The 23,978-nt window shown below is 43.4% G+C and overlaps 1 protein-coding gene across 4 annotated transcripts in view; it reads left to right on the top strand.

The window, feature by feature from the left end:
• TTF2 (transcription termination factor 2) overlaps positions 1–23,978 on the top strand; it is a 52,986-nt gene that overhangs the window by 12,920 nt on the left and 16,088 nt on the right. For 3 of the 4 annotated variants that reach the window (XM_086392074.1, XM_086392075.1, XM_086392073.1), the window contains 12 exons: positions 2,642–2,708; positions 4,044–5,045; positions 5,360–5,474; positions 6,035–6,217; positions 7,991–8,118; positions 10,627–10,708; positions 13,221–13,331; positions 14,916–15,066; positions 17,023–17,128; positions 22,294–22,475; positions 23,184–23,337; positions 23,674–23,765. In XM_086392074.1, the coding sequence (XP_086248200.1) occupies positions 2,642–2,708; positions 4,044–5,045; positions 5,360–5,474; positions 6,035–6,217; positions 7,991–8,118; positions 10,627–10,708; positions 13,221–13,331; positions 14,916–15,066; positions 17,023–17,128; positions 22,294–22,475; positions 23,184–23,337; positions 23,674–23,765 (2,373 nt within the window). The remainder of the gene's footprint in view (positions 1–2,641; positions 2,709–4,043; positions 5,046–5,359; positions 5,475–6,034; positions 6,218–7,990; positions 8,119–10,626; positions 10,709–13,220; positions 13,332–14,915; positions 15,067–17,022; positions 17,129–22,293; positions 22,476–23,183; positions 23,338–23,673; positions 23,766–23,978) is intronic. The other variant, XR_015160791.1, reaches the window with a different exon arrangement.

Raw genomic sequence — 23,978 nt, forward strand, 5'->3', positions numbered from 1 at the left:
TGATCTGCTCAGGATTCATTTTGAGTTAGGACTCAGACTGTTGTGATTTGTGTTATATTTGTTATTTAGTCGCTAAGTTGTATTCGACTCTGCGACCGTGGAGTGTAGCCCCCCCCAGGCTCCTCTGTCCCTGGGATTTCTCAGGCGAATCCCCAAGAACAGAGGAGCCTGGCGGGCTACAGCCCATGGGGTCGCAAAGAGTCGGACACAACTGAGTGACTAAGCACAGCACAGCATACTATGCTACCCAGTTGAGTAAATAAGGAAGAAATAAAGAAAATACATTGACCTGAATATTCATTAAAGCCATCTCTGGAAAGGCAAGCCAAAAACTAAGAGAAATGGTTACTTGGGAGGGATGTGAACTGAACAGATGGAGGATTGAGCATTTTACCTATTTAAACAGTTAAATGGAATACATATGTCAAAGGCTCTTGTTTAACTGATTAAATGTTTTTGAGGAGTTATTTGGGGTAAGGAAGAATTCAGTTGGTTCTGTTTAATTCAACAATACTTAACTATTAAGTACAAACAGCGAGGCTTAGGAATAAAGAGAGAGTTACCGCCTTCTAGTTGCTGACAGGCAGATTTAAGCATAATACAACTATATACAACAAAAATCCAGAAGCAGTACAGTGAACAGGGCAGAGAGCATGCAAAGGTGGTATGTCTTGAACTGAGTGTGGAGGGACCTGTGGGACTGACAGCTGGCAATGGGGTAATGGTGGGCAAATAGGGATAAGGAGGACACTCTTTGGATGGAGAGTGGTACACGTGCAAAGTCCAGTAGGATGGAGAGTGTGTGGCTTAGTTTGCACTCGGGACAGCACAGCCATTTTTGCATAGCTGGAATATAGGTAGTGTTCGTGTGAGCAGGGACTGCCTTGCCCTGGGATGTAGGCCTGTAGTCAGTCTTTTTTTTTTTTAATGAAAGATTGGAAACATATACAAAAGTAGACAGGATAGAACTCCTGCAGGTGAGCTCCAGCAGGCATACTCATGGCAAACCTTGTTGCATCTATGTCCTTGCACTCTACCCACCAGCTCCTCCATGTTTGGAGCCAGATTCCACATAATGTCATTTCTTCTGTAAATATTTCAGTGTGTAGCTGTAAAAAATCCGGACTGTTATTTTGTTTTCTTAACCAGTTGGAGTACAGATTTCCAGAAGATTCATAAATATTATAAATAGTTTATTTTTGGTAGTTTTGCTTGTTTGCTTAAGTCAGGATTCTAATAAGGTTTATAGATCGCAGTTAGTTGATATATTTTTTTAAGTCTCTTAAATAGGTCCCCCCAGTCTTTTTCTTCTCCCTTGTGATTTACTTGTTGAAGAAATCAAGTTGTTTGTCTTATAGCATTTCCCACTGTTAAGAGTTTGCAGATTACATCCCCTGGTCTAGTTTTATGTGTTCGTCTGTTTGCATTTCCTGTAAATTGTTAATTGGATCCAGGGGTTTGACCAGATTCAGGTTCGTTTTTGTCTTAGTTTTCTTTTCTTGGCCATGCCACTATAGGTTTTGTGGGGTCTTAGTTCCCAGACCAGGGATGGAGCCCAGGCCCCCTGCAGAGGAAGTACACAGTCTTAACCATTGGATGACCTGGGAAATCTTTGTTTTGATTTGGCTTGGTTTTTTGTTTGTGTGTGTGTGTTTTTTTTTTTTTTTTTTTTTACTTTATAGGAAGTATTGTGGCTTCTCATTAGGGACACATAATGTCTGGTTATCTCCTTTTTTCTGATTTTAGCAGCCCTTGTGGATCAGTGTTCCCATGTCAGTCATTCTGTAGAGTTAAAAGAATAAATTTATGAATACCCTCTGGTTACTATGACATCTGTATTCTTTCACTTCTCAGGTCTTGTAAATATCCTATGTAGTAAAGAATTTTTAAATGTAGTACATGTAAGAGTAATTGGTTTCCAGGTTCATCCACCTCATTAGAACTGATTCAAATGTATTCTTTTTAATGGCTGAGTAATACTCCATTGTGTATATGTACCACAGCTTTCTTATCCATTCATCTGCTGATGGACATCTAGGTTGCTTCCATGTCCTGGCTATTATAAACAGTGCTGCGATGAACATTGGGGTACAGGTGTCTCTTTAGCCTATTATACAGAGTGAAGTAAGCCAGAAAGAAAAACACCAATCCAGTATACTAACGCATATATATGGACTTCAGAAAGATGGTAATGACAATCCTGTATGCGAGACAGCAAAAGAGACACTGATGTATAGAACAGTCTTTTGGACTCTCTGGGAGAGGTGGGGGGATGATTTGGGAGAATTGCATTAAAACATGTATAATATCATTTAAGAAACAAATCGCCAGTCCAGGTTCAATGCAGGATACAGAACGCTTGGGGCTGGTGCACTGGGATGACCCAGAGGGATGGTATGGGGAGGGAGGTGGGAGGGGGCTTCAGGATGGGGAACACGTGTACACCCATGGTGGATGCATGTTGATGTATGGCAAAACCAATACAATGTTGTAAAGTAAAAAAAAGAGTAATTGGTTTCAAGTGACCTTTCAAAGCTGTTATCAAATAATTATAAAAGGGTTTCTTGAATTAAAAACAAGTTCATCTTTCATTTTAATGGATTTTCACAAGCTTGATTATTTGTGTTTTATACTTTATCAGGTTGTTCTTCCGATGTGTTAAAAGTAAAGCTGAGGGGAAGCAGTGGTGTGGAAATATCCCATGGCAGGTAGGAATTATTCACCTGTTTTCAGATCTGACTGTGTAAAGATGTTTAACCTGTGGGATCACCTTAAAAGACCCTAAAGTCCATTGTAAACTGATTGGTCTTCATCGTACTTTCTCTGAAAGACAATTCTCTTCTTTCAGCAAGGTAGACCCTGTTGGGACTCTTAATTCAAAGGACTATGGATCTTTTTTTTTTTTACTTTTAATTTTATATTGGAATATGACCAGTTAACAAACAATGTTGTGGTAGTTGTAGGTGAACAGCGAAGGGACTCAGTCATACATAAACATCTGTCCATTCTATAGTTAATAATAGTAGTGTTAATCGCACAGTTGTGTCCGATTCTTCTCGACCCCATGGACTATATAGCCTGATAGGCTCCTCTGTCCATGGAATTTTCCATGCAAGAATATTGGAGTGGGTATCCATTCCCTTCTCCAGGGGATCTTCCCCACCCAGGGATCGAACCCAGGTCTCCTGCATTGCAGGCAGATTCTTTACCATCTGAACCACCAGGGAAGCCCATTCTATAGTTAGCATTCTCCTATTTAGGGAAAAAATTTAAATTTACTTGACTAACATCAGGATTTTTTTTTTAATATTTATTTATTTGGCTACTCTTATCTTAGTTGTAGCATATAGGATCTTTAGTTATGACATGTGGGATCTGTTCACTGACCAGAGATTGAACCCAGACCCCCTGCATTGGGAGCATGAAGGCTTAGCCACCAGACCACCAGGGAAGTCCCAACATGTTTTTATAGACTGATATCTAGTTGATGTTTGTATAAACTGGGTGTAATTCATAAGCTTCTGGAATGTAAGAACTAGGAGAGACCCTGCAGATGTCTACTACATGAGGAACTAGACTGAGGGAGGTCTTGAGACTTGTAGAGGGATAGCTTGGACGTAAGGCCCTAGATTTGCACTGTGAAACCATCCTAAAGCCAAAATCAGAGCTGTTTAGGTTTGGGGAAAAGTTCATCTTGAGAGAGTCGTTTTCATGAAAAATACACATTGTGGCTATTGCTATTATTAAAAGTTTGACCTGGACACTGCTTTTCCTTGAGACCTATAAAAGCAGTGATCATGGACAGAGAAGGAACCAAGCATTGAAAGTACTGTTAAAAAATGAATACTTAAGTACTGTTAAGAAATTAAAAAAATAGAAACGAGTTTGGCAGTCCTTTCTAGAGCAAGAAATGATCCCAGGAACATTTAGAAAAACTGGACTGCTTTTACTGTGTTTCCATTTCCTCTAAAGAAAGGCCTTCTAGGTGTGAAGGTTGCATTCATATTTTATATTAAGATTAGATTATTTCCTTTGTCTTTTAGGATCCTAATTCTAAAGAACATTCTGGAGCCAGTAAGTCTCAGCTTGCCTCTGAGCCATCTCATTATCCTTCCAGCCACCAGAGAAACCCGTTCAAGGTACTTGATAAGAATCAAGAACCATCCGTCTGGAAACAGTTCATCAAAGGTGAAGATGAGGAAAAGACAGCTGATAAGAAGCAAAGAGAAAAGGGAGATCCACTCCTGGATCAAAAGAAGGAACAGAAGCCAGAATCTAAGTGTTGGATGGAGAAGGAGCTCTCATCTGGCCTGGGAGTAAAGAAAAAACAATCTGCAGTTCAAGACAAGCAGCAAAGGGAGAAGACAGAGTTTCAGTGTGAAGCAAAGGAGATAGAAGGGATGCACAAAAGAAACCTTCTGGAGATGAAATCCAAACAGGTCCGTGGAAATGTGCTCAGAGAACCATCTGCGTTTCAGGTGAAGTCAGATAGTGAGAGTCATTCTGTCCAGAAAGAATCAGAACCTCCGACAGAAGAGGAAACTAAGCCTTTGCCTCGAATTGTTCACAGTCAACGCTCAATAAGCCAGCCCCTGAAAGAGGAGCACCTCAACAAGGAGCACCCTAAGAGCTGGGAGGCTAGAGAAACAAAGACAGGGAATGACCCAAGCACACAGACCCTCCAAAAGAGTCTGCTCCAGGGCCATTTTCAGGCTCAGTCGGAGACCCGGGACATGCCTGCTCCAAAGGAACCAGCTGCTCAGCCTGCACCACTGGCCACAGGGCATCCCACAGGAGAGGGGCGAGACGCTGGCACAAGCAGTGGTGACAGTGAGGACGATGACATTGTTTTTGTTTCGTCTAAGCCAAGGAGCCCCTTACTCTTTGACTTGCCTCCAGACACACAGGAGAAGAAGAACCTTGAACTCCCTGGTCAGAGTGTGCAAAGAAAAGTTTCTTCAGCCCCGGGTGTTTCCAAGAAGGGAGAACCTTCAGACCCAGCAGCCCAACGTGTGTTCCTCACAACACAACTGAAACAAAGGAAGGTAACTACTACCTGTGTTTGTCTATAAGGTCGGAGCATCGCTTCTGTGGGCAGGTAAGGTACGCCATGAGCAAGTGAGATATATCAATGTAAGGAAGGTCTCACAGGTGGATGTTTAGTTTCTGCCTTTTGCTGTGTTTATATGTTCAGGATTGGTAAATCAGCTGGGTTTAGAAAGAAGAAAGGCTCTGGTTTTCACACATACGGCTAAAAGACTAATGTCACAGTTTTAGCTTTCTGGGCTGCTTTAATCTGAAACTACCTCTGACACCTCGAGAGGAGCGAGTGACCCATTTTATAGGATCTGTTTTCCAGAGCACACTGGCATCGGTGAACATCCAGGCTCTTCCAGACAAGGGTCAGAAGTTGTTCAAGCAAATTCAGGAGCTGGAGGAAGCGCTCAGTGCCCTGGCCCTCTCCCCAGAGCAAGGTAAAAGGGGTTCTGCCCCTGAACTTGGGGTTTGCATGAACTTCACAAGATATTCAAGAGCCATTTCGATGAAGAAGAGGTTGGGGGACTTCCTTCACTGCCCAGTGGTTAGGACTTCACCTTCCAATGCAGGGGGTGCAGCTTCAGTCCCTGATAGGGGAGACGAGATCCCAGATGCCACGTGGCCCCACACCCCCAAAAAAACCCAAAACCTAAAAAGAGGAGCAATGGAATAAGTTCAGTAAATACTTAAAACAAATTAAAAAAAAAAATCTGAGGACCAATTCCTGACATTGAAAGAATAGGTTGATGCATTCACCTGCCCATCTCGTTGTCTGTTTCAGAGCTTCCTTTTAAGTTGCATCTGTGATTGATAAAAATTTCCTCCTATTTCCTGTGGACTCAAGTCTTTTCCCATTGTTTAAGAAGCGGTTTAAATTCTACACTCTCTAGGAAGGCTTCCCCTGCTCATGGTGATCCCACCCTCTTGACCTCACCTCGCTCATAGAATTCCTTCACTTTCCTGAAGTGTAATCTGTTCTTCCCTGTGTTTTGAGCAGACACTAAGGAGAAGAGTAACACTCAAGAACCTCAGCAGAGTAATTTCACCAAAGAGACCACTGACCCTCCCCACTTGGTGCCTCCCAAACCCCTGCAGGGTCAGGATCTCTGGCCTCTGGGTTCTCGAGGACTGAAGGCTGCCCACCAGGAAGCTGCTGGAGGGTCTGGCCAGTGCTGTGGAGGTGAGATCCGAGGGCCTGGCCCTGGGGGGAATAGCTACACCTACAAGTGAAGTGTGGCCTCATAGCTGCCTCTGTGTCCCTGAGAAGGGAGAAGCCATTCTGTGGTGGGTAATAAAGCTGGTGGTGCACAGCTGAGTTTTTGCACAGTGTAATTTAGATCTTCTTGAGAGCAGAGACTGTGTCTGCCCTGTTCATTGACCTTGTTCATGGCCCTTAATCAACCAGCTTGGTGGCCGGCATGTGGGAGTCATCTACTAAATGTTTGTGAGTGAAAACTCAAACTCACATCGTGAGGAGGAAGGCAAACCAGGGGATATGTTTGTAGTCCTGTGTGTGTGTGTGTGTGTGTGTGTGTGTGTGTGTGTGTGTGCGCGTGTGCGCAGAGGCAGAGTAGGGGAGTATGTGACCGTGACCAATAAACCCACAGAGAGCAGCACCACCCTATTTAAATGAGCGTTTCCATCCTGAACTCTACAGACAGCAATGAATTCTGAAGCAGCTGCAGGAGAAGGATCCCCATGAGAGCCTCAGCTATGTAATATGATCGTATGGTTTACTGACCAGGACACAGGAACTTGGGTGGGCTGACAGTGATGAGAAAAGCAAAAGCCAGTTTTCTCCTGAGAACTGCTCAGGATATGGAAAGGAAAGGAGAGAAAAAAGAAAACCGGAGGGAGGGGAGAAAAGTTGAAAAGCAGTAGTCAGAAGAGGGTAAGGGATAGACAGGGTGCCATGTGACACAAGGATGCCTCTAAAAGGGCACAGAGAAAATGTACTTATATAGGTAAAATAGATAAGCAGCAAGAATCTACTGTATAGCACTGGGATATCTTATAATAACCTATCATGGAAAAGAATATATATAAAAAATACATATAACTGAGTCACTTTGCTGTACATTTAAAACTAACCCAGTGTTGTGAATTAACTACTTCCACTGAAACAAAAAAGAAAACATATTTAGTCCAGTGGCATGCTTAAGCTATGCTTCAGACTGAAGAAACCTGCTGCATGACAGCATCATTCAGTCATCACCATGGTGATGGAGTTGCCTAGAGAAATTAAGGTGGATTATTAAGGTAAGAAGTTATGTAATATGTTTAGGAAAGAATCCCATTAAAATAGATTTTCATTTAAAAACATTTTCACTTTTAATTGGATAATTTTTTGTTTTTGGATAATTAATTTTTATTCATTTAGAAATCTCTTATTTGGGCACTTCATCCCTAAATTTGCAACCAGCTAAGGTGCTTGTATTTATTACCTAACCTCAGTAGAAGTTCTCTGTGTATTAACAGAATGAGTGGTCTCCAGCACTGAAGTATTCCTGGTGCAGAGCAGGCATCTTGGGATGTGCGTATTTGGGGCTCTCTCTCTCTCTGAAGTTTGACAACTTGTAGCATGCTTTCTTCTATTGCTGGCTTTTCTTCTTGGAATCCAGCCCCAGGGGTCTTTTTTTCCAAAAATTCTGATGGTATTGTTTTCTCTGCCACCTCTTCAAAGCTGAAAAAAAATAAAAAATATTGTAGATTATCTTATATTTTAATTATACTTTCTATTACTTTGTCCTTTATTAGACTTTATTAGAGCACTTGTTAATGTGAACTTTAAAAGACAGACATACAGAGAATGAGGCTGAAGGAGCCGGAGCGGCTGGGAGAATCTGGAGGCAAGACTTTTTAGCCCTTACAGATCCATCATCTGGCAAATAAGGAATTGCTTTTTTGCAGCTCTGGTCAGGACGTAATACTCACAACCTTGATTTGTCTGCAGGTGCTGTGAGCCAGAATGGCCTTCACGCAGTGTGGAAGATCACAAGTGAAGCCATTGATGAGCTGCATCGATCTCTTGAGTCTTGTCCTGGGGAGACCGCCATGGCAGAGGATCCAGCTGGGCTGAAGGTGAGCTGGGAAGGCCCGCAGGCCAGAGTATCCTGGATAATGCCCTAGCGCCCACGAGGAGGGGGCCCAACCATTGGGAAAGTGCCTACCGGAGTGCCATTCTTCGTTGTTTTTCTTTAAATAGTCCTTTTTGGTTTCTTTTTTAATGTACTATTTAAAAGTTTTATTTATGTGTTTTTAGTTTTGGTTCGGAGAAGGCAATGGCACCGCACTCCAGTACTCTTGCCTGGAAAATCCCATGGATGGAGGAGCCTGGTAGGCTGCAGTCCATGGGGTCACTAAGAGTCAGAGACGACTGAGCGACTTCACTTTCACTTTTCACTTTCATGCATTGGAGAAGGAAATGGCAACCCACTCCAGTATTCTTGCCGGGAGAATCCCAGGGATGGAGGAGCCTGGTGGGCTGCCGTCTATGGGGTCTCACAGAGTCGGACACGACTGAAGTGACTTAGCAGCAGCAGCAGTAGCTGTTTTGGTTGCTCTGGGTCTTTGTTGCTGCACATGAGCTTTCTCTGGTTGCATGCGGCAAGGGTGTGCTACTCTTCCTTGAGGTGCACAGGCTTCTCATTGAGGTGGCTTCTTTTGTTGTGGAGAATGGGCTCCAGGGTGTGGGCTTCAGGAGTTGTGGTGCTGGGGTTAGTTGCTCCATGGCATGTGGAATCTTCCTGGACCAGGGATGGAAACTGTGTCCACTGCGTTGGCAAGTGAGTTCTTTTCCACTTTGTCACCAGGGACGTCCCAGAGAGCTATTCTGACATATCTTTTCTACAAATCACACTCAAGTGGTTTCCCTTATGGTGTTTTCTTTTTTTCTGTTTAGCAGTTAAAATGAAAAACACTTTTTTTTTCTTTAACATCATTACGTTATATGTCTGTAGCAGTAACAGATGCATTTATCATTTATTGAGCTTCAATAGGCGCCACAGGGATGCAGAGGAATTGCTGCTTTTAATGAACTAGTTGGAGTGAAAATGCATGTACAATCAATGTAAGATGATTAGACAATCATTGTAAGACAGAAAATGTGCATTGTCACATACTGTGAAGTGTATGCAAAGTACAAAGGCATTTGAAACAAAGGAAAAGTTTTTCTACGTCAGCAGTATTATTTGTATCTTAAAGAAACTGCAAGCCTTTAGATAGGGTAGAAACCAAACACTCCAGTGAGAGGGAGTGGTGGTCGGAGGGAAGATAAGATATTGATATTAATAAGTGATGATCAGGTAACAGCAGCCCCTGAGCTCGAAGCAGCAGGTGGTGTAACTTAGCACAAAGAGTCTCTTGCTGTGGAGCCTAGCATTGGTGGAGGAATTTAGACTAGGATAGCATAAGAGAGGAGAAGGCAATGGCACCCCACTCCAGTACTCTTGCCTGGAAAATCCCATGGGCAGAGGAGCCTGGTAGGCTACAGTCCATGGGGTCGCAAAGAGTCAGACACAACTGAGTGACCTCACTTTCACTTTTCACTTTCATGCCTTGGAGAAGGAAATGGCAACCCACTCCAGTGTTCTTGCCTGGAGAATCCTAGGGATGGGGAAGCCTGGTGGGCTGCCGTCTCTGGGGTCGCACAGAGTTGGACATGACTGAAGCGACTTAGCAGCAGCAGCAGCAGCAGCAGCATAAGAGGGAGCTTCCCTAGTAGCTCAGCTGGTAAAGAATCCACCTGCAATGCTGGAGACCCCGGTTTGATTCCTGGGTCAGAAAATTCCCCTGAAGAAGGGATAGGCTAACCACTCCAGTATTCTTGGGCTTCCTGGTGGCTCATATGGTAAAGAATCTGCCAGCAATGTGGGAGACCTGGGTTCGATCCCTGGATTGGGACGGTCCCCTGGAGGAGGGCATAACAACCCACTCCAGTATTCTTGCCTGAAGAATCCCCATGGACAGTGGAGCCTGGCGGGCTACAGTCCATGGAGTCGCAAAGAGTTGGACATGACTAAGCATAGCACAGCTTAAGAGATGTTATGGAATCACTGTAGAAATTTGAGCAGGGATGTTTTAAGAAAGTTACTTATGTCGCAGAATTCCAGATAAACTGGATGAAGGGAAGACTAGCAGGGAGGCCCCCAGTTAAAGGGCCATCAGTTTATGACTAGCACTGCAGACTGAGACATTGCCCACAGAGAGGAGAATCACGTTGCAGAGATAACGAGGAAGAGCCAGCAGGACGGCTGGTGGAAGTAGGGTGATTACTCAGAGATCTTGACTTGGGCTGATGAAGCAGACAAAGCAGCAGTCACTTGAGAGGAACAGAGGCAGCCGTTGATAGACAGGCTGGGCAGTCGGCATGAATGAAACCTGTCCTGGGCAGGCCAGGACATGTGGCCGTCAGTGAGAGAGTGGAGTCCAGGACTTCAAGGTGAAAGGAGTGGCTTATCTGACAACCAGAAGTTTGGGAGGGTCACTTACAGAAAATAAACGAGTGGAGGAGGGAGTCCATGTGGCCAGGCTCCAGCATAGCCTCTCATCAGAAATCGGTACCTAACTTTCGGTTATTACCTTTGTCAGATCTCTTTGCTGCCACACCAGAAGCAGGCATTAGCCTGGCTGCTATGGCGGGAAAGCCAGAAGCCACGAGGAGGAATTTTGGGTGAGTCTCGCATTAGGATAAGAGCCCACAGATACATTGCTTTGTTCAGTCCTCTCAACAACTGTTGTGGGTAGCTACTCTAACACCCTGTTTGACAGATGAGGAAACTGTAGTGTGGGAAGCTTAAGCCACATGCTCTGGAGTACACAGCCATAGGATCAGTCAGGAAACTTTAAGCCGTGCGCTCCAGAGTACACAGCCATAAGATCGGTCAGGAAGCTTAAGCTGTACGCTCCAGAGTACACAGCCATAGCATCAGTCAGGCAGCGTAAGCTGTACGCTCCAGAGTACACAGCCATAGCATCAGTCAGGCAGCGTAAGCTGTACACTCCAGAGTACACAGCCATAACATCAATCAGGAAGATTAAGTTACGTGCTCCAGAGTACACTGCCATAGGATCAGTCAGGTCTTGGCTGCAGGCAGTAGAGACTTGACTCTGGCTGATGAAGCAGAGGGAGGGTTTATTCTCTGGTGGTCCACGGAATCTTTGGAAAATGTGCAGGGCCAAGCTTGGAGGCCAGACTTCTAGGAGCAATGGCCAGAGTCAAGTTACCAATGGAATGTCCTGTGAGAATGATACGGCTGCTCCATGCCTCGGAGCAGTAGAGGAAAGCACCACTCCCCAGGGCCACACACTGCTGTCTCCAGCCCTTCCTGTTGAGAGGGCTTCACGGGGACCCTCATCTTCTGAAGTTGCTGACATCTGAAACAAAGTCTGCTGTGAGTGTAAGTCTCTGTAGAGCCTGGTCTTGCTGCTGGTGCCTTAGCTACAGAGGAGGCAGGAAGCAAGTTTTCCAGGCTCTGCTTTGGAGCCTCATCACACTAAAAATTTCCAAGGTGTTCAACTTCCAGAAAACGTGACAGAGGTCCACTACGGCTAGTAAGTGTGTGTCTTGGTCCCCAAGCTCACCTCCTGGTTGGATGATTTGTAGAATGCACAGCATATAGTCATATGTTGCTGTTCAGTCGCTAAGTCATGTCCGACTCTCTGTGACCTCCATGGACTGCAGCTCTCCAGGCTTCCCTGTTCCTCACCATCTCCCAGAGTTTGCCCAGACTCATGTCCATTGAGTTGATGGTGCCATCCAACCATCTCATCCTCTGTCGCCCCCCACCGTCAATCTTTCCCAGTGTCATATTCATGGGTGTAATTTATTGCAATCAAATAAACTGAATAATAATTTAGTTATTTTGATTTGATATAAATCAAAATCAGCGAGGGAAAAAGGCACATGGGGCACAGTCTAGGGGAAACCGGGTTCAAGTCCTGTCCCAGTGGAGTCACTCTGTGTACTTAATCTCCCAGCAGCAGTGTATAAAAACACAGGTAAAACGTTGCCAACCGCGGAAGCTTGTTAGAAACTTGGCACCCAGGATTTTTACTGCAGGATAAAAACCCACATAGGCGGCTTCAGGCTGGCAGGTACTGAAATTCTAGATTCCCAGAGGGAAAGCAGGCATTCAGTATAAACTGTACTGTGGGTCCAAGCAGTTAAGGTGCAGTGAGCCACTCTTCCCAGTCTGGGAAGGGGGGCACCCCTCCTGAAATGAGTTCCAAGTGCTAGCCGAGAGCCAGCCTTGTAAACTGGCCTTTCAGAGGAGAGTAGTCAGCTGCTGTGGTAACTCTTCTGCACAGTGGCCGAGCCAGAACTTGAACCAGAGCCCATGTTATGACATTTTACTTCTGCTTATGTCAGAATGCATATTTAATCCGTTAAAAAGAAGATAATACCACTTTATAGGGTGTAAATGGTAAATTGGATAAGCTCAGCAACTAGCACGATGATGGTACCCAAGAAATGCTAATTTATGACCTTCACTGATGAATTCAAGTTAAGGGGATGGTGAGGACTGTCTTGAGTTAACTCTAACTCCAGAATTGCAGTAGTAAATTGGGTAGTAGGATATATCTACTGGGACCTTTTTGCTTTTGCATGGTAATAAATAAGGCAACTAGGCAACATCTGGAACTTTCCCTGGTGGCTCAGATGGTAAAGAATCTGCCTGCAATGTAGGAGACCTAAGTTTGATCCCTGGGTCAGGAAGATCCCCTGGAGAAGGGAATGACAACCCATTCCAGTATTCTTGCCTGGAGAATTCTATGGACTTCGGAACCTGGTGGGCTACAGTCAATGGGGTCGCAAAGAGTCGGACACGACTGAGAGACTAGCATACACACAGGCAACATCATCAATCTGAGAGAGATACCAATGAATGTACTGGATAAGTGACACTAAAATACAGAGACTCAAATAAGATCTAAATAATAAGTTTTAAATTTTACAGAGGTCATAATAAATGTCTGTGACCTAGATCACAAAATAAATGGCAACGGTTAGTGTTCATTTTAACAAGACAAAGACTTCATTAGAGGAGGCAAAGCACAGCGACTGGAGTGGTGCTGACAGCAGGGGGACCAGGCTGGTGTCTACCCCGGACCGCATCTCTTGAAGTTGAACTGATTCCTTGCCCAAAGTAATTACCTCTCTTATTTTTGTTTTCATTTTCCAGCGGATGATATGGGGTTAGGAAAAACCCTGACAATGATTGCACTCATTCTGACCCAAAAGAAAAGCAAAGAAAAGGACGAAACCACGGCTTTGACTTGGCTTTCCAAAAATGGTATTCCCGAGTGTCTTGCTTGCCTGCTGCTTCCTAAGTCACGTGTGGGTGGAAGGCAGTGGGGAGTGGAAGTTTTTCAGCCATGAAAGGATGCCTTTGGTCATATTTAATTTTTTGGAAAACTGTTACTTTCCTATAGTATCATTTCTGACACTGAATATGCTAACTAGAAGTGATCATTTTTTTCCTTTAAATATAAGATTAGCTTGACCTGTGATTAGAAACAGTTTTATGGTGGCAGCTAAAAGTCTAAAAATGTTAGTTTAAACCTAATGATTGTTTTTGTTAATGTTGAGAACATAACTACAGGGTAGACCCAAATAATTAAAATATTATTTTCTGAAGGAAGATCTGTAACAAATTCAGACTTCAGCCACCATAGTAGACAGTTTTCCATGTTTCTGAAATTCCAGAAATTTCCATATTCTAGAGAGTTTTTCTTATTTCTATCTCTGCTTTTAAAATGTAATAACTGTATAAGTACTTTAAAGGTCCTGTATATTACATAGAGATGACACCACATGTAAACTGCATGTACACAAGTACATTTCTCAGTTGGTTAGGTAGTCAAAGGATCTGGCCGTCTGCTCTCAGGGCCTCCACTGACCACTGTTGCAGCTGGGTCCTCTGTCCCTGTGTGGAGCAGCAGCCTGTGTGCACTGCAGATGCACAGGGGCACGGGCACAAACACGCCATCACCATCTGGTTCTGAAGTCATGTTTGCTTATCCTAGAGGATTCGGTACTTACTCTTCAGTATGAATGTAATTAAGGTATGCTTTTCAAAGAAGAGTAATAATACTGCCCTCTAATGAATCAACGAAGAGTTAGGAAATGACCCAGCTTCTATCTTCTCACCACTGGGAAAGTGCATTGAGGTTTTTTGGTTTTTTAAACTGAAGAAATGTACTAGCCACTCTCCTCTCCCTTTTTAGCCTCTCTTTCTTCCACTTTTATAGGGGAAAAAAACCAAATAATTGTTTTGAGTTAAAAGATTATTTTTTTCCAGTTTCTATTCTACTTCATGCATACCTCGTTTTATTGTGCTTCACAAATAGTGTTTGTTTTGTTTTACATGTTGAGGGTCTGTGTCAACCCTGTGGTTTTGGCACTGTTGTCGCACCAGCATTTCCTCACTTCATGTCTCCATGTCACATTTTGGTAATTGTTGGAATACTTCAAACCCTCTATCAGTAAAAAGATTACAAATGATGTTAGCACTGTCTAGCAATAAATATATATTTTTAAATTAAACTATGTATCTTTTTAAAAAGTATCTAAAAAGTATTATACTATTGAACACTTAATAGACTATAATGTAGTGTAAACATAAATATTCACATGCACTGGGAAACCGCAACGTTTTGTGTGACTCTCTTTATTGTGATATTCCCTTTATTGCTGTGGTCTGGATCCCAGCCTGCCGTATCTCCAAGGTATAAGCTATATGAAGAAATAAGAGCAACAGTTGTTAAAATATTGATTAAATGAATAGACATCAGTCAAGGAAAAGAGGTAATGCCTTGAAGAAGTTAAAGCTATTTAATGAGTGTAACTGGGTGTTGATTTTTTCCCCCCTCTCAAGACTCCTCTGAGTTCACTTCTCATGGAACACTAATCATCTGTCCTGCTTCTCTGATCCATCATTGGAAAAACGAGGTGGAGAAACATGTGAGCCACAACAGATTAAGAGTCTGTCTCTATCATGGGCCAAACCGGAATCAACATGCAAAAGTGTAAGTGCAGAAACGTTGCCGTCAGTACGAGGTGTCCAGCGTCTTGGCTGAAGGGTCATCTTGGCCTTTGTGTGCTCTGGTATTTCATTTAATCAAGGCTAATGGTATTTGTGAAGACCACAGGCACTGTCATCGCCCAATAGCCTTCGCCTGTGCTGAGGGATGCATCTTGAGAGGGATTGGTGTTTGGAGCTATATCCCATCACCATTCTCAACAAGCTGCCATGCAAGTTAGCCTGAGATGCCTGAATCATCAGCTAGGCAGTAGCGGAGTTCCCCTGGTAAAAGGGATATGTCACAATTATTTCATGATTGAATATCTGATTCCAAATCCACATTCTTTTTCTGTTAGTGTAAATGGAACCAACTCAGTCTTAACAGAGCATCTTGATATACTATTAATGGTTAGTTGATATATGCTGCTGCTGCTAATTCGCTTCAGTCATGTCCGACTCTGTGCGATCCCAGAGACGGCAGCCCACCAGGCTCCCCCGTCCCTGGGATTCTCCAGGCAAGAACACTGGAGTGGGTTGCATTTCCTTCTCCAATGTGTGAAAGTGAAAAGTGAAAGTGAAGTCGCTCAGTCGTGTCCGACTCTTTGCGACCCCATGGACTGCAGCCTACCAGGCTCCTCTGTCCATGGGATTTTCTAGGCAAGAGTACTGGAGTGGGGTGCCATCGCCTTCTCCGGATATATGCTAGTTAAATGTTTATGGCTGTATTTTTCATATGTGAACCATCTAAGAAGTTTAGATTCAAAAGTTTAGGATTAAACCTAACTGAATTCCTAAAAGGGGATGTCCAGGAAGGAGGAAAGAAAATGTTTCCCCAGATGGTGATTGTAGTCCTATTCTTTGTCTTTTGGTTTTAAAGGACCTGTTTTTGTTCTTAATTATGATATGATGGTCTGGATTGAATACTTGCTGATCTAGTCAAGAACTGAGTTGTTTTTCCGTCTAAGTAATCTTTCTCCCCAACCTCTGATACTGGATATTTTATCTCTTAAAGAACAACACAGTAGTCTCTCGGGGGTGAATTGCCAGAATCGTGACCCTAAGTCTTAAGGGCACACCAGCTCTCATGACTGGTAGTCATTTCAGCAGACGAAAGGAATCAGGGCAGTTGTGGCCATTCTGCACGCCTTCTCTGGCATCGGGTACTATAGATTTTTGTTTAGAAGTCAGTTCCATCTTATATGATTTGCATTTTGATTGTACTGGGTTTGGTGTCCTGAGTGCACTAGCTGACTGATAGGAATCATTCTCAATCATACACCTTTATATGATGCTCAGGCAACAAGTAGGCATCACTGCCTGTCCAAATTCGCATGTCGTCTTTATCAAAAGTATTTACTGAAGTTCTCTCAGGTCCACAATATTAAGTTTCCTTGGAGAAAGATTTGTGCTTTTCATTAAGAATCTTTACATGTAAAGAGTATAGGCGAGGTGAGCTGAAAGTGTACAGCATGTATTTTTGTGCCCAAATATCAAAGCTAGATGAATGGGTTTTCACGAATCCATTACAGAACAATGGGGAGAAAGCACCATTGATATAAGATGAACATGACTTCAGAGTTTTCTTACTTCCTTGGGACTTTAGAATCATCTGTGTCAAATTAACTAAATATTAAATTCCAATCCTGCCCAACTTTCTGTTCTTGTCAGATTTCATCAAGCTTAATTTGACCCCAGCCAGAGATGATCCTTTGTGACTTGGCTGGGAAGAGGGGGGCTGTTCTAGTTACAGTGAGTAGTCTCTAAAAATGACCAGTGGTAAGTGATAAGGAAGTCAAGAGTGTAAAATTTACCTCTTCAGAGTGTGTGTGAGTGTGTGTGTGTGAATTGACACAAATTAATGAGTTCTGCTGGAGGGATTTTTGTGAAGGAAATCAACTCTGTCTTATTTTGTCAGAGTCATGCTGGATGGTTTATCTTTTGCTTTGTGTTATATCTGCAGCCTGTCCACGTATGACATCGTGATCACCACCTACAGCCTCCTGGCCAAGGAGATTCCCACAGCGAAACAAGACGAACAGATCCCGGGTGCAAACCCCAGTGTGGAGGTGAGGCGTGGACCCTGCTGGGGAAGTAGGGTCAGAACCGCAGATAACAGGAGTCTTTTCAAGCATCAGAGATGGAAAGGTCCCCTTCCTGGGGTCGTGGGCATTCGTGCTGCTTCTCCTGTGGAAACAGTTCTTTCCTCTGTCCCTTCTCTTTTACTGTAGGCGTCCTCCTCAGTGCTGAAGGTGGAGATGCAGTTTGCTGCTTTTTAGAAATAATGACTACTTTGCATTTGCATTGATCACGGTGTAAATATAGGGAAGCTTCACTTGTTGCAGTGTTTGAGAGTCTTTGGGGTGTACTCTCAGGATGTGTTTTGTATTCAGTGTCAGGACTAGTATTTTGATATTAAGGCATTATTCCCTTCCTTTACTCCACCTCCCAGGAAAAGGGGTTGCAAAGAAAAAGGCTACAATGAGCCAGAGGCTAAACAATAACCAGGGGAAAAAACCTGAATGTTGCTGTGTCCAGGCTAGTCTCAGTTATGTAGGGGCTTTATTGCATAACTCTCATGCGCTTTTCCCCCCTGAAAATGCAGTGTTGTTACAAGACCTGCTGTTTTGCATACACTTTTATTCTTAGTGCAATAGAATATTCACAGCTTCCTATATTTTGGGTGATCTCTAGAGTGCTTGATTCATGGACCTGACATTCCAGGCTCCTATGCAATATTGCTCTTTACAGCATCGGACCTTGCTTCCATCACCAGTCACATCCACAACTGGGTGTTGTTTTTGCTTTGGCTCCATCCCTTCATTCTTTCTGGAGTTATTTCTCCACTGATCTCCAGTAGCATATTGGGCACCTACCGACCTAGGGAGTTCCTCTTTCAGTGTCCTATCATTTTGCCTTTTCATGCTGTTCGTGGGGTTCTGAAGGCAAGAATACTGAAGTGGTTTGCCATTCCCTTCTCCAGTGGACCACATTCTCAGACCTCTTCACCATGCCCGCCCATCTTGGGTGGCCCCACACGGTATGGCTCTACACAGTACAGCACTACACAGCATGGCTTGTCTCAGACAGGAGATGGCAAGACTGAATGTCGACATTTTAGGAATCAGTGAACTCAAATGGACTGGAATGGGTGAATTTACTTCAGATGACCATTATATCTACTACTGTGGGCAGGAATCCCTTAGAAGAAATGGAGTAGCCATCATGGTCAACAGAGGAGTCTGAAATGCAGTACTTGGGTGCAATCTCAAAAACGACAGAATGATCTTTGTTTCCAAGGCAAACCATTCAATATCACAATAATCCAAGTCTATGCCCCAACTTGGAGATGGCAGTGGCACCCCACTCCAGTACTCTTGCCTGGAAAATCCCATGGATGGAGGAGCCTGGTGGGCTGCAGTCCATGGGGTCGCTACCAGTCTGACACGACTGAGCGGCTTCACTTTCACTTTTCACTTTCATGCATTGGAGAAGGAAATGGCAACCCACTCCAGTGTTCTTGCCTGGAGAATCCCAGGGATGGCGGAGCCTTGTGGGCTGCCGTCTATGGGATTGCACAGAGTCGGACACGACTGAAGCGACTTGGCAGCAGCAGCAGCAGCAGCATGCCCCAGCTGGTAATGCTGAAGAAGTTGAAGTTGAACAGTTCTATGAAGACCTACAAGACCTTCTAGAACTGACACCCAAAAAAGATGTCCTTTTCATTATAGGGTACTGGAATGAAAACTAGGAAGTCAAGAGATACCTGGAGTAACAGGCAAATTTGGCCTTGGAGTACAGAATGAAGCAAGGCAAAGGCTAACAGAGTTTTGCCAAGAGAACGCACTGGTCATAGCAAACACCCTCTTCCATAACACAAGAGACGACTCTACACATGGACATCACCAGATGGTCAACACCGAAATCAGATTATATTCTTTGCAGCCAAAGATAGAGAAGCTCTATACAGTCAGCAAAAACAAGACTGGGAGCTGACTGTGGCTCAGATCATCAACTCCTTATTGCCAAATTCAGACTTAAATTGAAGAAAGTAGGGAAAACCACTAGACCATTCAAGTATGACCTAAATAAAATCCCTTACAATTATACAGTGTGAGTGAGGAATAGATTCAAGGGATTAAATCTGATAGAGTGCCTGAAGAACTATGGATGGAGGTCCATGACACTGTACAGGAGGCAGTGATCAAACCATCCCTAAGAAAAAGAAATGCAAAAAGGCAACTTGGTTGTCTGAGGAGACCTTACAAATAGCTAAGAATAGAAGCAAAAGGCAAAGGAGAAAAGGAAAGATATACCCATTTGAATGCAGAGTTCCAGAGAATAGCAAGGAGAGATAAGAAAGCCTTCCTCAGTGATCAAGGCAAAGAAATAGAGGAAAACAATAGAATGGGAAAGACTAGAGATCTCTTCAAGAAAATTAGAGATACCAAGGGAACATTTCATGCAAAGATGGGCTCAATAAAGGACAGAAATGGTATGGACCTAACAGAAGCAGAAGATATTGAGAAGAGGTGGCAAGAATACACAGAAAAACTGTACAAAAAAGATCTTCATGACTCAGATAACCATGATGGTGTGATCACTCACCTAGAGCCAGACATCCTGGAATGTGAAGTCAAGTGGGCCTTAGGAAACATCACTATGAACAAAGCTAGTGGAGGTGATGGAATTCCAGTTGAGCTATTTCAAATCCTAAAAGATGATGCTGTGAAAGTGCTGTACTCAATATGCCAGCAAATCTGGAAAACTCAGCAGTGGCCACAGGACTGGAAAACGTCAATTTTCATTCCAATCCCTAAGAAAGGCAATGCCAAAGAATGTTCAAACTACTGCACAATTGCACTCATCTCACACACTAGCAAAAGTAATGCTCAAAATCCCCCAAGCCAGGCTTCAACACTACTTGAACCATAAACTTCCAGACATTCAAGCTGGATTTAGAAAAGGCAGAGGAACCAGAGATCAAATTGCCAACACCCGTTGGATCATCGAAAAAGCAAGAGAGTTCTAGAAAAACATCTACTTCTGCTAAATTGACTACGCCAAAGCCTTTAACTGTGTGGATCACAACAAATTGTAAAATTCTGAAAGAGATGGGAATACCAGACCACCTGACCTGCCTCCTGAGAAATCTGTATGCAGGTCAAGAAGCAACTGTTAGAACCAGACATGGAACAACAGATTGGTTCCAAATCGGAAAAGGAGTATGTCAAGGCTGTATATTGTCATCCTGCTTATTTAACATATATGTAGAGTACATCATATGAAATGCTGGGCTGGATGAAGCATAATCTGGAATCAAGATTGTTGGGAAAAATACCAATAACCTCAGGTATGCAGATGACACTACCCTTATGGCAGAAAGCAAAGAAGAACTAAAGAGTCTCTTGATGAAAGTGAAAGAGGAGAGTGAAAAAGTTGGCTTAAAACTCAGCATTCAGAAAACTAAGATCATGGCATCTGGTCCCATCACTTCATGGCAAATAGATGGGGAAACAACAGAAACAGAGTTTATTTTTTGGGGCTCCAAAATCACTGCAGATGGTGACTGCAGCCATGAAATTAAAAGATACTTGCTCCTTGGAAGAAAAGCTGTGACTAACCTAGACAGCATATTAAAAAGCAGAGACATTACTTTGCCAACAAAGGTCTGTCTAGTCAAAGCTATGGTTTTTCCAGTAATCACGTATGGATATGAGAGTTGGACTGTAAAGAAAGTTGAGCACCAAAGAACTGATGCTTTTGAACTGTGGTGTTGGAGAAGACTCTTGAGAGTCCCTTGGACTGCAAGGGGATCCAAATAGTCCATCCTAAAGGACATCAGTCCTGAATATTCATTGGACGGACTGAGGCTGAATCTGAAACTCCAATACTTTGGCCACCTGATGTGAAGAACTGCCTCATTTGAAAAGACCCTGATCCTGGGAAAGATTGAAGGCAGGAGGAGAAGGGGATGACAGGATGAGATGGTTGGATGGCATCACTGACTCGATGGACATGAATGAGTAAACTCCGGGAGTTTGGTGATGGACAGGGAAGCCTGGTGTGCTGCAGTCCATGGGGTCACAAAGAGTCAGACAGGACTGAGTGATTGAACTGACTAGAGTGCTTACCCATCTCTTGACCAGCTCTGCCTTCTTGCAGATGATTAACTTTTCAGATTCCTCAATGGTTTCTCTTAGCTTTCAGGTTAAAACCTTCATTCCTTTAAATGATTTTTTAGGCCTTGTACAGTCTTGCCCTTCCTGAGTGTCCCTAGTCCCCTACCTGCCCGCCTCCCTCCCAGGGGCAACCCCATGCTCAGCTGTACCAAGGGCTGTACTTCCCTCCATACTCTGTCGTGTTATTGAGCCATTCTCCCTCTGAATGGAGTGCTTTGCTGCCCTCCGTGCTCAGATGCATCTCCTGGCACCTACTGCTGGCTTATACCTCGACACTCCATTCATTCTGCAAATACTGAGTATCTACCATGTACCAGATGCAGGTATACAGCAGTGAGGAAGACCCACTAGATTCCTACTGTTCTGTATTAAATCATCTAGTAGGACTTGCTGTATATACATTGTATATAATGATCTTTATGCTTGTTTTATTTTTTTCTCCCCCGCTAGATTGTGAACTCCTTGAAGAGAAGAAATGATCTTTGTGTCTGGCTTAGTATCTTACATGTAAAAGGAGACTTTTAGGGAATTTTCCTGGTGACCCAGGGGTTAAGACTCCACGCTTCCACTGCAGGGGGCGTGGGTTTGATCTCTGATTGGGGAACTGAGATCACACATGCTGTGTGGTATGGCCAAAAAAGGAAACAAAGTAGACTTTTAGTAAATTTTTAGTGAACTATTGTAAATTTAGGGAAAGTGAGTAAATATTTTATTGATTGAATGACTTTGCAGCCTTGACAGCTAGTGTATCCCTTACCTGTGGCCATTGCTCAAAAGTGGGTTGAAAGAATACAGAAAACTAAAATGAGGAAACATTTTACCCTTAAACATCTTATGCTCAACAATGGGGAAGTCAAATGACTTGTTTATTTGTACTCATTGAGTTTCTGCTCTTGGTTTCTTAAGCTTAATCCTTATTTCAGTGTACCTGATCTAGGTCCTCAAACTTGAAGATAAGAGTGAGTCTTTGAAATTTGCTTATTTCCCCTTATTCCTGGAAGACACACATGTTTTCCTGTATTTTTGCTAGATTTCACTTGTGTTTCTTCCAGGGCACGTCATCACCTTTGCTTCGAGTAGTGTGGGCTCGACTCATATTGGATGAAGCTCACAACGTTAAGAATCCCCGGGTACAGACTTCCATGGCCGTGTGTAAGCTCCAGGCCCAAGCTCGTTGGGCTGTCACTGGAACCCCAATTCAGAACAACTTGTTGGACATGTATTCACTGCTGAAGTGAGTAAACTCTTTGAGTTTAGGTAGTTGTGAGCCCTTTCAGTACCCTTCTTGATTATTTCATATCTCGTATCACCGGTGTGTGCACCAGATTAGCGTGTGTAGCAGGTGACAAACCTGTCAACGTGTAAAGGACAAGGGAATTAATATTTATGAGAATATAATCTGCTGATTGACTGGCTGATGCAGGGCTTTTATGACATGCAGTCCTTCTATGTGGAAAAATACAGGACCAGTTAAATTAAAGGAAACAGAAGTCACTTTCTTCAGACCTAGTAATGTTTTGAGCTACTTTTGCTTTAAAACATATGGCCTGAGGTCAGGGCTACAGTTTATTTGAAGCAAACAGAAAAGAATGCTGATTTTTAAATACTTGCTTTTATTTAAGTCAGCTCATAAGAGGATATAGAATTTTTATATTAGCCTTTGAACCTTTAGGAATGAGTTCTAGCTATTGGTTATATGTCCTATTATGATGATACAGACATTTTAATGGGAAAAGGCACATTTTTATAATGTGGTTTTATGATGTGGTTATTGACTTGGATCCTTTTGCTCTGTCTAGCAGAGCTTTGCTATGAAATTGACTTTTAACATTGATTGGGATGACATGTAAAACCTGATTTGCCTTTCATCTTATGTCTGTCTTTGACTCTCTCCTCCATCCTCCCATGCTTCTTTCCTGTTCTCTGTCCTCTAATGAAAAAGATTTCTCCGTTGTTCTCCATTTGATGAGTTTAAGCTGTGGAAGAGTCAAGTAGACAATGGCTCAAAGAAAGGAGGAGAACGGTTAAATATCTTAACCAGGAGCCTTTTGCTGAGGAGAACAAAGGACCAGCTGGACTCCACCGGCAAGCCCTTGGTAACCCCACTGACACTTGTCCCTGTGTGGATGTGGGGGGGTCAGGAAGGAGGGTGACCATGGCCTTGACTGTGCTTGCACCGCCATGGCCTTTGCTTTAGGAGCTTTTGAGTCTCCCCTGTTCCTACACAGAGGCCCTTGATTGCTGTCCTGCCCCCGGGGTCATAGCTGTCCTGTTTTGTGGTGTGTTAGAGCCATTCTGCTTTCAGGGGAGGGCGGGAGCTGCCGTCCAAGGGTTGACTAGATTTCCAGTGTCAACTCTGGGGAACGTGCTCTGTAATATTCAGTTAATTTGTAGAACTTCATTGCAGCTACTTTTGTCTTTTACTCTTCCAGGTGGTGCTGCCCCACCGTAAATTTCAGTTGCACCATTTAAAACTCTCTGAAGATGAAGAGACTGTTTATAGTGTCCTTTTTGCAAGATCGAGGTATGTGCTGTGAAGAAGCACCTTCTCACAGCTGTTGTTTTATTCTTCTTCTTGCTTGGGATTGAGTCAAGGTTCTTCTAACTGCAATTATGGTATTATTGACAAGCTGAATATCTGTGTTCCTTTTTAAAAAAGCTCCCTTGTTCTCTCACCTCGCCCCCAGCTCACCTTCGTCTCATATACACTGTGAACCTGTTCTCCACTGGCTTTCTC

The sequence above is a fragment of the Bos grunniens genome, chromosome 3 (genome assembly GCF_055505025.1).
Source record: "Bos grunniens cultivar Pamir isolate PY7600 chromosome 3, Bosgru_T2T1.0, whole genome shotgun sequence".
In the NCBI taxonomy this organism is placed as follows: domain Eukaryota; kingdom Metazoa; phylum Chordata; class Mammalia; order Artiodactyla; family Bovidae; genus Bos; species Bos grunniens.